Genomic DNA, 18,583 nt, shown 5'->3' with positions numbered 1-18,583 from the left:
GAAAGAGAATAAAGGGTAGAAAGAATATTTGAAGAAGTAATGGCTATGTGACTAGAGCACAGTGAGTGACAGAAAATGGTGAGAAATAAGAACAATGGTCTTGCGGTGCAGTTTTAGAATTACTTTATTTTCATTTACATGATAATTATAAAAGATTCTATAAAATTAATTTAAATCTGTTCTCTCTAGTCTTTTAATGAAATGTTAACGGTCTACTAAAAGAAACATTTGTTTATTTAAAGATGACTCTCATGTTACATTGTGAAAATTCTTGAGTTTACCTTTTCTTTGAGTTCATATCATGTATTATTTTGGTTTTAAAATGAATACATTTTTTAAAAAGAATAAAAGCTTCTAAGTTTTATACAGAGGAACTTTAAATCACCAGGGGAAACATTATTATTAGCTTGTTATATACATACTTACAAGTAGAAGAAACAGCAAAGCCTTACTTAGTAAAAACACTTTTATAATGGAAAACCCATTTCATTCAACCTGAAGAATTTCAACATGAGAGATACCGACCTCAGGAGATAGTACAGAATAAGCCTGTGGTGGTTTTTCCAATGAGACCGGTAGGCAAAACTGACCAGTCTTCAATCGTCCATTCTGTAGCATTGGTATCCACTTTTAAATGAAAAGGAAACAATATTACTTTAAATGTTTATTATAAAAACAATTACTTGGAAAATCTGTTTTAAAAATTTGGTATGAGCCAAATTCGTCTTGCATCATCAAACATCAAGGGGATTTAATTATATAAGTAATTATAATAGGCCTTCTCCAAAGAGAAATCTTCCAGAGGGTCATATCTTATGAAGAAGGATCCCCAAGCATTATTATTACTAGCTATGCAATACATAACTCAATAGGAGGTTCTTATTATCCAAGGAGAGTTGGTACTAGAAAAAAGGCCACAAAGTGAACTGACTTAAAACTGTGATAATACTTTCAAAGTAAATAGTGAGAGAAAGATGTGCTTGGAAATGAGTTTTAAAAACAAAACTAAAAAGTACGAAAATAACTTTATTTTCTTACATTTAGCAAAATTCATATCACAAATTGCAAAAAAAAATATGAACCAAAGGTTGATTTTTCTCTTTGAGGTAGAAGAATGATTTTACTGACAAAACTGAGGAAAACTCAAACAATAATGAATACCAACTATATCTTAAATATTGTAATTATTTTTAGACAAACTATTTTTACAATCAAAGAGCTAAATATTTAACAAAACAGACTTACTGTATATCCAACCGGAGTTTCAAGAGGAGTATTCTGTTTTTGTTGACAACTAACATGATAGAATGTAAAAAGCAAGTGATGATGGTCACTTAAAGTAGCAGGGAGTTTAATCTTGATTTCTTCATGAAAATCGGGAGACCTTGATACAAAAAAAAAACAGAACAAAACAGCTCAAAAGTCAGTAATTTGTTCAATGTAAATAATTATTGCATTTGTGTATTTGAGTAATTTTTAAATAAATTTTAGGTTTATGATTAATTTCCTTTTTTCCCAATATTCAAAACCAAATTCTACTGCCAGAGCAGGCAGCTGCCACTGTTTCTGAAATTCCTCATCCCATTTTTATTAATGGGCTGAGTAATTCTCCTATTTGAAAATTAATTAATAGTCACTTCATTGATGCTGAGATCTTCCCTAGAATGAAAACTGTGTACAAGAAAAGACTAAGGCAGGGCTTTCTATGTTTATGAAACTAAGTCTGTTACACATTACATGGAAAAAAATGCATTTTTATACATACATATTTCCAAACCATACCAACATCTTTGCTTTAAAGGAAAACAGCTTCATAATAGACTAATTTGTATTACCCCTCTGTAAAAAATTTAAAAAGGTATCTTTAAGATAACAATATCAAATTGGCCTCTCTATGGAATGTCTTATAACAAATAGTCCATCGTTGAAGGAATAAAAAATATTATCAAAACATGGATTAGTGTATTTTACTGAATACTCAAAAAAGAAAAAAAAAAAAAATCAGGGAACGTTCACAAGTTGCATTTATCCCACAGTTTAGAAGTGCTCCCAGCCACTGTAAAAATACAACAAGTACTGTATCTGATCAAACAAAATGCCATGTTCATCCCAATATTTGTTAAGTGTGGCCCCTAATGGCTTTTTATAGAAAAGCATGGCTGCTATTTGTGATATAGACTTAAAAGGGATAGAACCATAGCATCTCAACTTTCCATATTAGCATCTCTCAGAGTTACACTCAACAAAAATCCATCCAAACCATATGGCTGCAATTATCTTTAAGAGAAGGTTGTACCATCAATTACGGTTTTTAAAGATAATAGGCCAAATATCCTTCCATCACAAATAAGTCCCCAAAAGGCTTAGATTTGTTGTATATTTGAGCAGAAATTTAAGTGGAATGAGGCTCTTAATACCAACAAAAAAGATAGCTAATGCTAGCCATCTGAGAACCTGATGACATTGGTAGGTGAAAAGATGGCACATATGTTATTAATCTCACCAATCACCACTGAATTATAAAAAGTTGAATTTACCAGCAATGTCAGACAGTACTGTCATTTTAATTCCACTAATGCCAAGAGTGACAAAAATAAAGACCTAGCGACAAACTGAAATACTTTTAAAAATTATTATACTTTTTATGAACATCTTTCTGGTATTGAGTGTTTTAGTTCATTTCTGTCCAAAAATCACATTATGTGAAGGCTTTTGTGGAAAATTAAACACCTATGAGGCAGGGAACAAATATTTGTAATTGTCTGCCTTTAGGTTAAACATTGTGCTACATTTGTGGTGGTTTTAAAGATGAACATAAGAAATATAACTTTCCTCAAAAAGTTTATAATTTAGAAGGAAGATAAATAAGAAGTAGACATATAAATAGCTATGCCACAAAATAGGGGTCAGCAAACTATGGCCCATGGGTCAAATCCAGTCTACTGCCTGATTTTGTACAACCTGCAAGGTAAGACTAGTTTTTACATTTTTAATTGACTGAAAAAATGAAATGAAGAACAATTTTAAAATGTAAAAATTATATGCAATTCAAATCTCAGTGTCCATAAATAAAGTTTTCTGGAAGGCACAGCTATACCCATTCATTTACAATTTTACTTATTGTCTATGGCTGATTCTGCACTATAATGGCTATGTTGTGTAGTTGCAGCAGAGACTATATGGCCCACAAAGCCTAAAATGTATACAATCTTGTCCTTTGCAGAAAAAGTTTGCCAGCCTCTGGTATAGAGAGCATGTAGGGTTAAATGCTTCAAAAACAGAGGTGAACAGATTACTTCAAGTTTGTAATCAGGAAGTTATCATTAAGGAAGGGATATATTTTATGGGCCTTAAAGAATGAGTAGAAGTAAACAAGAGGGTAAATTTATTATAAAAGAGAAAAGATCCATGAAAGGCCCAGGAACAGGACAGCAAAGAACATGTTTGGTAATAATAGAGATAGAAAATTTTCAAGACTTAATAGTTGATTGAATATTAAAGAAAAGACGAGGGAAAGCAAGGATGCCTTAAATTTTTAGCCAGAGTAATACGAAAAATGGTGGTATCATTAACAGAAGTAAAGTAGTCAGAAAGAGTATAGGGTCAGGAATAGATATGTGGATTGAGAAGGCAGTAGGGCACCAAGTATGTCTAGTAGACCACTGAAAATATATGCAGTGCCTCAGAAGGAAGGTTTGACTGAAAATAGAGAGTTGGGAACAATCCACATAAAGGTAAATGTTAAAGAAGTAGCAAATAAAATTACATAGAAACAGAATACAGCGAGAAAGAGGGTTAAGAGCAAAGCCCTGTGGAATGCCTATGCTTAAAAGAAAAAGAATAATTACTACAGAAAAATAAGTACTCAAAGATCTAGAAGGAAACTCAACTAGGACCATAAAATGAAGGTGAAAAGGAAGAAAGTTTTAAAGGGGCAAGGAAAAAAATAGCACTGAAGAATAATCCTTTTTTAGAGAGGGGAAAAGTTTTTGTTTTTTTTTAAATCACATGGAGTCAGTAAAGCAGACGACTGTTGAAGTAAAAGAAGAGATAACTGATTGAGCCACATTCTGGAAGAAGCTAGATGGGATGATTTTAGAGCATAGGTGAAAAAAGATTCCCATTGAGAAGTGAGTGAGCTATTACTACCTTTGAAATAGAAGGAAAGGCAGATTAGATTGAAAATAATTTGAGGTGAAGAGTTGAGAAGTTACTAGATCTCAAGTTGGATAGGCTCAATCAACTTAAAGTAGGCATGCTGAGAGAAAACAAACACAAAAGCTGTAAGAGCTTGAGGAAGTGGGAGAGAGGTTTAAAGGAGATACTGTTAAGTGAGAGGGCGGGGAAAAAAACCAACAATAAGATTACTAAAGAATAGTAACACTAAAAGGAGATAAAATAAAATGAACTGTTGTAACCCCATGATATCATAAAATTACATCAAAAATAACAATTTGTGATGGTCCTGATTGGCACAATTTTGTATTCTCCAACAGCATTCAGTAATACAAAAAGGAAGAGAGCAGAAACTAAAGTTTATCCAAAATTAGCAAAATATCTAAAGAAATAAAATAGAAAGTCACTATTCAAAGGATTAAAGGATGTTAAAACCAGAACCAATTTAACTGACTAAAGGGTTCAAGCTGAGTAAAGCCTTAATAAGTAAAACTACAAAGTGTAGGAGAAGAATAATGGGGAAAGACTAAAAGAGCTGAGGCCACAACCATAATCAACAATAATATAATAACAATGAAAGAATCAGAGAATAAGATAGAAAAGATGTTTTGTGTACAGTCTTATATTTGAGATGTCTGCAGAAAATGTGCATCTACAGGTTGAAAATTATAGCTTTGCTGTCAGCTGTCTCAGAATTTGGCACATTCAGTGCAGCAAAGCATTTGGTAAACACACTATTGTGCGTGCTAACAATGCCACTGAGAAGTGAGTAACTTTGAAAGAAATATATGAATTCAGTACCTGTTATGATATACTACGGCTGTATAGGCTTCCTTTGAAAATTCTGAACAGCTAGATTTACCAAAGATTACCTGTAACAAATAACAGCATGTTGAAACTTTGTTGTAATAAAAGCTGGATGTTTCATATCTATGAAAGAATTTGTCCAATTTAATAATTGTTTGAGAACAATGGGCAAAATCAGCCCAACGAAGAGCACAAGGACCAATGTGCCTACAGACGTTCATTAATAAGTTCAATTGCTTAACTGTAAATTTATTTTCAATGATAGAAACAACTGACATTCAAACACTCAAAAAAATTTCTTTCAATTATATTTATCTATACTGGGCAAAAAGTACATTTCTTTCCTTTTTCTTTTTCTTAAAGAATTCATTTTTAAATTTGGATGTGGCATATCATCTGGAACTTATAGAAATAATATGACCATAGAATGGTAGCATAAATCTACTACACAAACTGGATGCTTCTCCATTAAAACAATAAAATCATTCTGAAAGTCAATATATATTATTTCTAAATGATATTTTTAAAATCCTATGTTAGGTTAAGCTATGTATCCTTTGCTTTTAGTACTCCTCGCAAGCTACTGCAAAATGGAGGAGAAATTATACACTTACATTCTCACATATCTGTTCTGTTTTTTTTTTTTTTTTTAATCCACCACATTAAAAAAAAAAATACAATACTACTTTTGGACAAAGCCTAAGTTAGAGGTAAAATAATCCAACCTTGTAGATGTGCCTCTTGAATTCTGACAGGAATACTATGGTTAATTAGGGCAGGTGATTAGATAAATGGCTTAAGATGTCAAGATCATAGCTATGATTTCTATGTAGGCCTGTTTGGCTTGCAATGTTACGTAGCCATAGATTGCACTCTTAAAAATCTGCCCAGCTATCTTTACATATATATGAATAGGTATTCAGATGTATCATCCATCACCCTTCCATCAAAACAAATAGTAAAACTAGCAAAATATATTTCTTACATAAAGTGAGTAACTGGCACCACCCTTAAATTAAAAAGGACATATTAATAGTTATTTGTGCTTCTTCGTGCATTTCAAAAAGGACCTTTTATTTTAAGGATATGAAAAAGTAAAATAATTATGACTCTCCTAGAGGAGTCTAATTTATCAATTTGCTAAGCATACCTTACTCTATGTTGTCATAAAATTTTACTCTAAGACCAGGATTGTGAAGTTTACAATTTTATCCTACTGGCATTATACAACAAAAAAATTACCTAAGGACCAATATGAACAGTCCTTATTAAAAAACAGTAAGTTATACTCACAATATGCCCATATTTATACAATTTTTCAAACCACCCATTCACATAAACATAAAAGCATTATATTTTCATGTGACAAATAATACACAAGTAAAAGGAATATAGCACCTTTTTTTTCTCTGGGAAGCTATTGCTTTTAACAAAACTCATTTATTTCCATAACATGAATGACAAAAAGTGGAAGGTGTTCCTTTAAACCATTCGACAGGTATTTTTAATCATTCAGCAACATGGAATGTGTATCAATTATGTGCCAAGCACTGTTATAGGTGTCAAGATATAAACAGGAATAAGATATGGTCCCTGCCCTCAAGGAGCTCACAGTCTATGGGTGGAACAAAGAAATAAACACATAATCATAAAGTGATAAGGCCCAAGAAAGAAAGGAGAAGATGCTGTATTATCAGCTAAGAAGGGGTGGTCTGCCAAAGTGGGATAGGTAAAGCCAGGGCTCTATAAATGAGGCAATAGATAAGCTAAGACAAGTAAGAATTTGTTAGGGAAACAATTGAAACATATTACTTTACATATACTACATTTGTCATAAGATCAAATTCATACAGCAATTGTAGGGAGGCTGATAAAGCATCTACTTTTACAATCCACTATATTTTCATCAATTATAATAGTACACTCATTCCTTCAGCACTAGAAATGAAGAGCCTAAAGAGCATGAAATGCTAATTCCAAACTTCAAAAATAAATTCTGCATTTATAAACAAATATTTATTCAGCATACATTATATGCAAGGATCTGAAATAGGAAAACACAAAGATGAATAATTTGTGCTCACTATTGTCAAGGGAGATCTATAAATGCTGAAACTGAAGGAATAGGGATGTGGAAAATCATAAAATCATAAAAATTTGATACAAATGACCAACATAGAAGAATAAAATATGACTCTGTTAATAATGCACCTATTCTCAGCTCATTTGCATTCTACAAGGGTTCTCAGAGTTTGACTATCTAGAGCCTTAGTGTTCAACATGTTATTAACTTTAGTTGAGCCAAAAATTTACATTCGTAGAATGTGCATTTATTAGTTTCCTACAAATCCTAAATGACAATTTGGGCATCAAGAGTCTTACCAGTCTGGCCCAGTCTCCTATTTTCTAACTTATCTTCCGTGGCTCTGGATTACTGACAATTCACCACTATACCTCTGTTCATGGACATTCCTCCACTTGAAATTCTTTCTTTACCCCACCCTCCAGACCTACTACCATTGATATTTTAACCACCCTTCAAATTTCAGCCCAGGTATATTTCCATGTGATACTTGCTTGTTATATCAGCAAGACACATTCTCTCACCTATGAACACCTATGCCTTTGAATCCCTATACCATCTTCTAGCACATACCTTGGTTCTTAACACTAGTTGTGCAATGCAATCCCTTGGGGAGATTTAAAAATACCGATACCTGGTTCCCACACCCAGAGATTATGATTTAACTGGACTGTGAATCAGCCTGGGCACTGATGTTTTTAAACACTCCCCAGGTGAGTTTAATTTGCAGCAGATGTTGAGAACTACTGCCAGAGCTTCTCACCCAAATGGGAAAAGCAGTACCTATTAGACTCACCCGTGCAGCATTTTCAAACTATAACACAGTATCATATATAACCCATCACCTTCCATGTCCATTACCTGTCCTTTCCTTCTAAAGGAGAAAGTGAGGAAAACCAGAATCACATATGCCAAGAGTAAAGGAATCTGTTCTTTAATAAAGTTCCCTAGGTGATTTTGATCTGACCCTCTTTTGAAAGCAGCTATTTTAGAATTACATGTAAATTATATCCTCTAGATTACAAGTCTTATTCTTCTTGGTATCTCTTGGATTGCCTAGCATATTCCAAGTTCTCAATAAATAAATAAGACTTTAAGTACACTCAGTACTATCTATACAGGAAGTGATGCAATTAGAAATTTGGTTTGAAAGACTACATTAATTTCCAGTTTGGCGTTTCCAACCAAATAATATAAAAAATGTCAGTTTGAACTATCTTTGAGGAATAGGAAAAGTAAAACACATTTCTTACCGGCATGGCATTGCTCGGATCCTCCCCATACATAAACTGCACTTTTACTGTTATATTTCTGGCAGAACCTTGACGATTGGCAAAATTGAGACTCTGAGGGTATATGTAGAGAAGATTTCTGTGAAAGCAATAGTATAAATAGTATAAATGATGATGAATACATATCAAAAAACACTATGTAGCACTAAATATCACAAAGGAAAGAGGTGAACCAATACTGAATTATTGATATTTGCCAGCTATTGTGGTAGGCATTTTTACATCCAACATTTTATTTTATCCTTAAAGGAATAATCCAAATATAGAATAAACAAATATATACTAGGACTAAAAAGAGAATGAGAATTCCTTTACCTGAAGACTAGTGCTGAGAGCTGATGAACAAGCCTTCAAGTAAAATAAAACTCTGTCAATCAACCACTGGGGCAAGGAAAATAGCCTTAAATTTTCTGGAGGATGGTAGCGTAATACATGAATTTTAAGTGAACACACCCTTTGACCTAACACGCCCACCTCTATTCTGTGGAGATAAGTACACACATGTTAAAGTGTATGTTCTAAGAAATTCTCTACAACATTTTTTATAATAGGAAATTACAAAAAATTATAAAGAAACAATGTTCACCAGTACTGGATTGGCTAATTAAATTAAGATACATTAATATGAAAAAATACTATGGAATCCCAAAACTGACAATGTACATGAGTATTACTGACATGGAAAGAGAGACACAGCATGTTGGATGTGGGGTGGGGGAAAAGGTTTCAAAAAGAATGTAATTCTGAAAAACTGTGTGTGTATGTATAGAGAGATAGAGGTAGAAATGCATATATATATATATGGGGAGCAGGGAGGGAGAGGGATAGAGAGAGAGAGAGAAATATCTATAAGGATATTTCTGAAATATTAACAATGGTTATCTCAGAGTTGTCATGGCTTTTACTTTCCTTTTTCTTAAAACTTTTCTATTATATGTGAATTTTTTTTTTTTACAGTGAAAATCCATTAGCTTTACAATCAAAAAAAGCAGTAATTTCCATGGTAGGAGAGTAGAGGTGGTTGAGATGAGTCAGTTGTACTTAAAATGGACAAAAATGCAAAAGGCAAATATGGAAATGTTATGATTAGTCAGTTTGCTAATCAAAAAAACTAAAGAAGAAAGGATTACTATGACTGACTAACCACTTAAATCATCAAATAAAATATGTATCAGAAATATTTATTGATTTCCCACAAAATGTCAGGCACTGTGTTGGGTACCAAAGAAATAAACGAAGATTCAGAAATAATTTCCTGGTCTTAAGGAACATACAGTCAAATGGGAAAGAAATGCCTACAAAAAACTATTTTGAAACAATGTAGTGTTACGGGAGATGTATGTAGAACCTAGGGGAGGAAGAGATGGATATTGCTGATTGTGGGCAAGTTCTTTCATCCATGTGGTTCCTTTATCTTTTCTACCTTTACAAGGTATTTGTTGAACAATCTGGACTGTTTCTTCAGTAGATTCTTCCAGAGCCTGGAGTTTATTAATTACATCCCTGTGGTGCCATTTAACATGTTTCTCTGTGTTTTTGTAAAACAAGAGTTGGACCTAGAGCCTTGATCAATTTTTTTTGGCAAAATCACTTCATAAATGGTACTGCTTTCTTCTATCAGGAGGAAAATGGTTTTCTTTTGTGTGCAATTAGTAGACACTGATGACCAATTCCTAGATCCATTAACTCATCAGGGGCTTCCAAAAGGTAGTATTTTATATTCCTTCTTTATTTACTAGCTGGAATACCACTATGAAGAACATTTTCTCTCATGTACTGTATGTTTAGCCAGTGGTACAATTCTTACACATACTTGATTCTTTTCCATTATCTGCCAGTTTTCAAAATAAAGTGGTTAACTAAACTCCTCTTAAAAGGATCAAGTATGTCTTTTTTCTTTAGCATCTTTTATGAACTTGTGGATCAAATATATTTGATGGGTTTCAACATACTGAAGTTAATATCCCTAAAGGTATTCAAACTTTCATCTTTGGCAAATGAAAGCCAATTCAAACTATCTCCTGAGTCTTTTATTTTCAACCCTAGTAGTCTTTAATGGTTTCTTGCTTTCTATTATGACAAGATGCTCCAGATCCTTTATTTTTTTCCAACACCTTTATTATTTATTTATTTAGGATAAATCCCTAAATTTGAGATTACAGGGTCCAAAGTTGTAGTCACCTCAATTTTTTAAGCATTTTTTAATCAGAGAAGTTGTAGGTTTAGAAATCATGTAAAAAATACAGAGCTCTCCATATACCACCCTGCTACTAATACTTCACTATGGTGTGGTACATTTCTTGCAATTGATGAAAGAATATTTTAATGACTGTACTACTAAGCACAGTCCATGGCTTACTTTAGGGTTCACGGCTTGCATTGTACAGTCCTTTGTATTTTTTTTTTTAAATTTTATTCTAGTAAAATATATACAACCAAAAACCTCTTTTAACGACATTCATATATACATTTCAGTGCCATTAATCATGCGCACAATGCCATGCCACAACTACCACACTCCATCACCAAAAACCCTCCATCATCCTAAACAAAAACTCTGCTCAATTCAAGCATTAACTCCACCCCCACCCCATCCCCTGGAAATCTATATTCCAGATTCTGACTCTGACTTTGCTTGTTCTAATTATTTCATATCAGTGAGATAATACAAATATTTGTCCTTTTATGTCTTCTTTCATTCAGCATGATGTCTTCCAGGTTCATCCATGTTATTGCATATATCCGGACTTCATTTCCTTTTAGTGCTGGATAATATGCCATATATGTATATACCACATTTTGTTTATCCATTCATTGGTTGATGGACACTTGGTTTGCTTTCATCTGTGGGCAATTGTGAATAATGCCACCTGGAACATTGGTGTGCAGATATCTGTTCAAGTCCCTGCATTCAATTCTTCTGGGTATACACCAAAAAGTGGGATTGCTGGGTCATAGGGTAATTCTACATTTAACTTTCTAAGGAACCACGAAACTGTCTTCCACAGTGGCTACACTGTTTCACGCTCCTACCAACAATTAAAGGAATGTTCCTATTTCTCCATATCCTCTCCAACACTGTAATTTTCCATTTTTGTAATAGTAGTCCATCTAGTGAGTGTGAAATAGTATCTCATAGTGGTTTTTATTTCCATTTCCCTAATGGATAATGATGTCGAGCATCTTTTCATGTACTTTGTGGCTATTTGTGCATCTCCTCTGGAGAAATATCTAAGTCTTTTGCCCATTTTTTAATTGGGTTGTTTGTCCTTTTGTGGTTGTGCTGTAGGATTTCTTTATATAATCTCAATATTAAACCCTTATTGGATATGTGTTTTCCAAATATTTTCTCTCATTCTGTAGGTTGTCATTTTACTTTCATGATAAAGTCCTTGTGCCAGTCTGGATATATATTATACCCCCCATAAAAGATATGTCCTTTTAATCCAATCTTGTGGGAAATCTGCATTAGGTTGTTTCCATGGACATGTGACTCACTCAACTATGGGTAAAACCTTTTGATTAGATTATTTCCATAGAGGTGTGGCACCACCCATTCAAGCTGGGTCTTGTGCAGGTTTGGATGTGTTATGTCCCCCAAACTGCCTTGTTCTTTGATGCAATCCTGTGGAGGCAGATGTATCAGTGTTGATTAGATTGGAATTCTTTGATTGTTTCAGTGACTCAATCAAATGTGAGTGAAAAGTTTGATTGGATGATTTCCATGGAAGTGTTACCCCACCCATTCAGGGTGTGTGTTAATTGGATCACTGGAGCTGTATAAAGGAGTTCACACACACAGAAGGACCTCAGAGCAACTGAGAGTCACATTTTGAAGGAGCTGCAGCTTACAGAAGACGTAACCCAGGAGCAAGCAGATCCCTAGAGAGAAACATCATGGGAGAAAGCCATTTTGAAACCAGAAGTCCGGAACAGATACCAGCCATGTGCCTTCCCAGCTAACAGAGGTTTTCCAGACACCACTGGCCATCTACCAGTAAAAGCACCTGATTGCTGATCCCTTAATCTTGGACACTTTATGGCCTTAAGACCCTAACTCTGTAACCAAATAAACCCCTTTTATAAAAGCCAATCCATTTCTGGTGTTTTGCATTCTGGCAGCATTAGCAACCAGAACAGATTTTGGTACCAGAGAAGTGGGGTCCTGCTGAGTTTGCAAATACCAATCATGTTGGAATGGCTTTTGAAATGGTTAAGGAGAAGATTCTGGAAGAACTGTGAGAAGCTTGATGGCAAAGGTCAAGGCTGCTTTGAAGAGACTGTTGTAGAAATATGAACTCTAAAGATACTTCTGATGAGGCCTTGAAAAGAAATGATGAATTTGTCATTGCAAACTGGAAGAAAGGCGATCCTCGTTTTAAAGTGGCAGAGAATTTGGCAAAACTGAGTCCTGGTGTCAGACGGAATGAAGAATTTGAAAATGATGAGCTGGGATACATAGCTGATGAGATTTCAAAACTAAAAGTTGAAGACATAGCCTGGCTTCTTGTTGCAGCTTACAGTAAAATGCTACAGGACAGAGATAAGCTGAGAATTGAACTCTTGGATACAAAGAAACCAGAAACTGATAGTGTGCCGGTTTGAATGCATTATGTCCCCCAAAATGCCATTATCTTTGATTTAGTCTTGTGTGGGCAGATGTATCAGTGTTGATTAGATTGTAATTCTTTGAGTGTTTCCGTGGAGATGCGCCCCACCCAACTGTGGGTGATGCTCTGATTGGATAATTACCACGGAGGTGTTATCCCACCCATTCAGGGTGGGTCTAAATTAAATCACTGGAGCCATATAAATGAGCTGACAAACAGAAGGAATCAGTGCAGCTGAGAGTGACATTTCAAAGAGGAACTACAGCCAAGAGGGATACTTTCAAGAATGCACAGAAGCTGAGAGAGTAGCTGTAGATGAGAGACAGTTTGAAGATGCCCGTTGAAATCAGATTCTTGCCCCGGAGAAGCTAAGAGAGGACAAACACCCAAGAGCAACTAAGAGTGACATTTTTGAGGAACTGCAGCCTAGAGAGGAACATCCTGGGAGAAAGCCATTTTGAAACCAGAACTTTGGAGCGGATGCCAGCCATGTGCCTTCCCAGCTAACAGAGGTTTTCCGGACACCACTGGTCATCCTCCAGTGAAGGTACTCTGTTGATGCGTTACTTTGGACACTTTGGCCTTAAGACTGTAACTGTGTAACCAAATAAACCCCCTTTTATAAAAGCCAATCCATCTCTGGTATTTTGCCCTCCGACAGCATTAGCAAACTAGAACAGATGGTTTGGAAAATTCTGGGCTTCCAAAAAGTGAGACCCTAGAAGCTACAGCCCCATGTCAGAATTTAACGAAACATGGAACCCGACAGCCATTTCAGTTCAAGCCAGGATTGGACATAGAGTTATCCAGAAAGGATTTGTGGAAACTTCTGTTGTCTGACGGTTTTGATCCCTGTGTGCTTCATGCCAAGCCAACCAGATATTTGCGAGATCTGTATACATGGAGCCACTGATGGTCTGGACTGGAAGGGACATGGAAGGAACAAATTGAAGGAAAAATGTCTTCAAAGACAGAGCCATCCATGGAGATTGAGGTCTGGAGTCAAGAGGTCTCGGGCTGGGAGAGAGGAGTGGCCCACACACATGGAAAGGGTGAGTCTGCCCCAGAGGCTGAGGGTAGGCCTTCTGCCTTGATGCTCAGGAAAAGTGCTGCCACCCCAGGCCCCAGAGAGGTTGGAGAACATTTCCAGGGGATTGGGGACAGCCTGGCCGCCACCCCACTGTTCAGAGAGGGGAGAGCCTTTCTCCTGGAGACGCAGCGTTCAGGTGGCACCCTGATGTTTGAGGAGGGTGGGGTTGAGAAGGTAGTCTCCCCAATGTGTGAATACGTTGGAGCACTCACCCCAGTGTTTGGGGAAAAAAGGGCTACTGCAAAGGTCCTTGAAAAGTGTGGGAAAGCCACTGTCTCAGAACCCAAGGATGCAATGTCATTCTGTAAATAACTCTCAGCCTTTGAAATCTAATGGAGTTTGCCCTGCAGATTTTAGGAACTGTTCTGGTCCCTTAAACCCTGTTTTCCAACTGTTTCTCCTTATGGCAATGGGAATGTTTATCCTATGAATGTCCCTCCTTTGTATATTGGAAGCAGATAACTTAAGTTTCACAGGTCCACAGCCAGAGGGGAATTTTGTCTTAGGACAGATCATGCCTGTAACTGATTTTGATGGGATCTTGTAATTACCTATTGCTACTGAAATGACTTAAGTTTCTGTGATATTCTGATGGGAAGAATGTATTTTGTATATGGAAAGATCATGTCATTTTGGGGTCCAGGGGGTGGAATATGCCGGTTTGGATGTCCCCCAAATGCCATGTTCTTTGATGCAGTCTTGTGGAGGCAGACAGTTTAGTGTTGATTAGATTGGAATTCTTTGATTGTTTCCATGGAGATGTGACTCAATCAACTCAATCTACTCACATCTGACTGGATGATTTCCATGGAGGTGTTACCCCGCCCATTCAGGGTAGCTATTAATTGGATCAATGGAATTGTATAAAGGAATTCACAGACAGAAGGACCCCAGACAACTGAGAGTGACATTTTGGAGGACCTGCAGCTTAGAGAATACAACCCAGGAGCAAGCAGATGCCTACAGAGAAATGTCGTGGGAGGAAAGCCATTTTGAAACCAGAACTCTGGAAGAGATGCTAGCCACATGCCTTCCCAGCTAACAGAGGTTTTCCGGACGCCATTGGGCATCCTCCAGTGAAGGTACCCAATTGTTGATGACTTACCTTGGACACTTTATGGCCTTAAGACTGTAACTCTGTAACCAAATAAACCTCCTTTTATAAAAACCAATCCATTTCTGGTGTTTTGCATTCTGGCATCATTAGCAAAGTGGAACAGGTCTTAACTGATCACTGGAGTCTTTTAAGAGGCTCAGGAAGAGAGAGAGTAGTGGAGTCCGAGCCAACAGAGATGCTTAGAGATGCTTGGAGCTGCAGACAGAAGGATGTTTGGAGATGCTAACCTAAAAGATGAAGCCCAGAGTATGTCCCAGAGAAGTTAAGAAAGGATGCCCAGACACTTAGAGAGAAATGCCCTGGGAGAAAGAAGCAAGGATGCACAGGAGCCGAGAGGGAGGAGCTGAAACACAACCGGGGACCAGCAGACACCAGCAACACGCCTTCCCAACTGACAGAGGTGTTCGGATGCTATCGGCTTTTCTTCAGGGAAGCAATCTTCTTGTTGATGCCTTAGTTTGGACACTTTTATGGCCATATAACTGTAAATTTGTAGCCAAATATACCCCCTTTACAAAGGCCAATCCATTTCTGGTATTTTGCATAATGGCAGCATTAGCAAACATGAACAGTCCTGGAAGTACCAGTATTTATAATTTTGATTAGGTCCCATTTATCTATTTATTATATGCTTGTGCTTTGAGTATAAAGTCTAAAAAAATGTTGCCTCATCCAAAGTCCTGAAGATGTTTCCCTAAGTTTTCTCTTAGGAATTTTATAGTACGCATTCTATATTTAGGTCTTTGATCCATTCTGAGTTGGTCTTTATATATAATGTGAGGTAGGGGTCCATCTTCATTCTTTTGCTTATGAACATCCAATTTTCCCAGCACCATTTGTTGAAGAGACTATTCTTTCCAAACTGAGTAGACTTGGCACTCTTATCAAAAATCACTTGACCATAAACTTGAGGGTTGATTTCTGAACTCTCAATTCAATTCCATTGGTATATATGTCTGTCCTTCTGCCAGTACCATGCTGTTTTGATTACTGTGGCTGTATAATACATTCTTTTTCCTTTTTTTTTCCTGTTAATTCAATTTTATTGTGATATTCACATACCATAGAATCATCCATGATGTACAATTGATTATATAGTTCTGCATTCACCACAATTTTTAAACATTTTCATTACACACAGAAAAAATAATAATAAAAGTTAAAGTAAAAAAGAACATCCAAAACATCCCATAACCCCCGTCTCTCCCAACTATTCATTTACTTTTCATCCTCATTCTTCTATTCATCTGTCCGTACACTGTATAAACGGAGTGGGAATCACAAAGTTTTCACAATCACACGGTCACACAGTGTAAGTTACATAGTTATACAATCATCTTCAAGAACAAAGGCTACTGGGTTACAGTGCAACAGTTGTAGGTATTTCCTTCTAGCTATTCCAATACACTAAAAACTAAAAAGGGATATCTATATAATAAATAAGAATAACCTCCAGAATGACCTCTTGACCCTATATGAGATCTCTCAGACACTGAAACTTTATTTTGCTTCATTTCTCTTCCCCGTTTTAGGAAGAGATCTCATCCCCTGGAGTCATATCCCACGTTGCCAGGGAGATTTACTCGCCTCATGTAGGAGGGAAGGCAGAGAGTTCACCAGCTGAGTTGGCTTGGAGAGAGAGGCCACTTCTGAGGAACAAAAGAGGTTCTCTGAGGATGACTCCTAGGTACAATTTTAGGTAGGCTTAGCTTCTCCTTTGCAGTAACAAGCTTCATAAGGGCAAGCCCCAAGATTAAGGGCTCAGCTTTCTAAATTGGTAGTCCACAGTACTTGTGACAGTATCATTAATTCCCCAGGTGGAGGAATTTAATATTCCCACATTTTCCCTAGTCCCTCAAGGGGGCTTTGCAAATACATCATTATTCTCTGCCCAAATTACTCTGGGATGTATTGAGGCTTCAAACTAACCTGTACAAACCAAAGAGATTTCACTCCATATTCAATATTCCATGTAATTACATTGTTTGAGTAAACTGACCAAACAAGTTAAATTATATAATGTGTTACAAACAATACAGATTTTGCAACTAATAAACATCTCTTCTATTGGTCTCACACAGAAGTTGAAGTTTTAAAAACATCGTCAATATCATCCTTTATCTTTTAGTCTAATTTACCTTAGTCCTAAACAAGTCCATTTCATTCATATCTCTAACGGAAGTCTGATTTCTTCCTTCAGACTCCTTAACATTGCTGTATGGGGTAACGCTGACATTCATAACTGCCAGACTCTGGCTCTGAATCTCAGGAGTCACACAGAAACCCAAAGTTACAGGGAATGACCAGATTATATACAAAGAGTTCAACATCTCAGAATTTAGAATAACCATTACAACTCAGAAAAAAGATGTAGCTGCTATAAGAGCTGACAATCTAGGAACCTTTACAATAAGCCTTCCTCTGATAACCTATGCAGTCAAATTCAATTCTTGGGAACTTTGCATATTATCATTCACCTCACAACTTCACACCTTCTTGTAGCAGCTCAATATTCCACTGTATGTATACACCACAGTTTGCCATTCTGCTCATCAGTCAATATACCCCTAGGCTACCTCCATCCACTGCAAACCGTGAATACTGACACAATAAACCCCACTGTGCAAATGTCCACTCATGTCCCTCTTTTCAGTTCTTCCAAGTATATACCCAATAACCAAGATGCACAACCATAAGGCAGCCCCATGCTTAGCTTTCTGTTGAACCACCACACTGCCCTCCAGATGGGCCACACCATTCTACTTTGCCACCAATTGTGATAAGTGCATCCATTTCTCCAAATTTTATCCAGCACTTCTATCTCTCTGTTTATATTTTAGATGGTTTTATTCACACACTATACATTCCATCCTAAGTAAACAAACAATGGTTCCCTGTATAATCACATAGTTATGCATTCACCACCAATATCTATATAAGGACATTTCTATTTCTCCCACAAAGAAAGATGAAGAGGAAAAAAAAAAAAAAAAGAAAAGAAAAAAGAAAAAAGAAAAAGAAAGAAAAAAACGACAACTAAAAAGCAACAAAGAAAAAAATTAAAATAAAATACAATTAAAAAGTCAGACACCACCACCAATGCCAAGAATCCCATACCCCTCCCTTATATCCCCCTCTTACAGACACTTAGCTTTGGTATATTGCCATGATACAATTAATGGAAGCATATTACAATGTTACTGTTAACTATAGAATCTGGTTTACATTGACCGTATTTTTTCTCCAATACCACCCCATTGTTAACACCTTGCAAAGTTGACATTCATTTGTTCTCTCTCATGTAAACACATATTTGTATGTTTAATCACTATCATTGACCACTCTAGGTTTCACTAAGTTATACAGTCCCAGTCTTTTATCTTCTATCTTTCCTTCTGGTGTCCTACA

At 36.1% G+C, this 18,583-nt stretch overlaps 1 protein-coding gene across 9 annotated transcripts in view; it reads right to left on the bottom strand.

The window, feature by feature from the left end:
• DOCK7 (dedicator of cytokinesis 7) overlaps positions 1 to 18,583 on the bottom strand; it is a 325,545-nt gene that overhangs the window by 130,925 nt on the left and 176,037 nt on the right. For 8 of the 9 annotated variants that reach the window (XR_005215342.1, XR_005215344.1, XR_005215343.1 and 5 more), the window contains 4 exons: positions 8,320 to 8,437; positions 4,978 to 5,048; positions 1,246 to 1,384; positions 526 to 627 (listed from right to left, as the gene is read on the bottom strand). Coding sequence is in view for 2 of the 9 variants with exons in the window: in XM_037827046.1 (XP_037682974.1) it covers positions 526 to 627; positions 1,246 to 1,384; positions 4,978 to 5,048; positions 8,320 to 8,437 (430 nt within the window). In the remaining 7 variants the exon portion in view is untranslated. Of the gene's footprint in view, positions 1 to 525; positions 628 to 1,245; positions 1,385 to 4,977; positions 5,049 to 8,319; positions 8,438 to 18,583 lie in introns of those variants that run through there. The other variant, XR_005215348.1, reaches the window with a different exon arrangement.

Source organism: Choloepus didactylus, chromosome 2, assembly GCF_015220235.1.
Source record: "Choloepus didactylus isolate mChoDid1 chromosome 2, mChoDid1.pri, whole genome shotgun sequence".
NCBI lineage: Eukaryota > Metazoa > Chordata > Mammalia > Pilosa > Megalonychidae > Choloepus > Choloepus didactylus.
The sequence above is the reverse complement of the archived record's forward strand: the minus strand, read 5'-3'. Positions and strand labels throughout refer to the sequence as shown.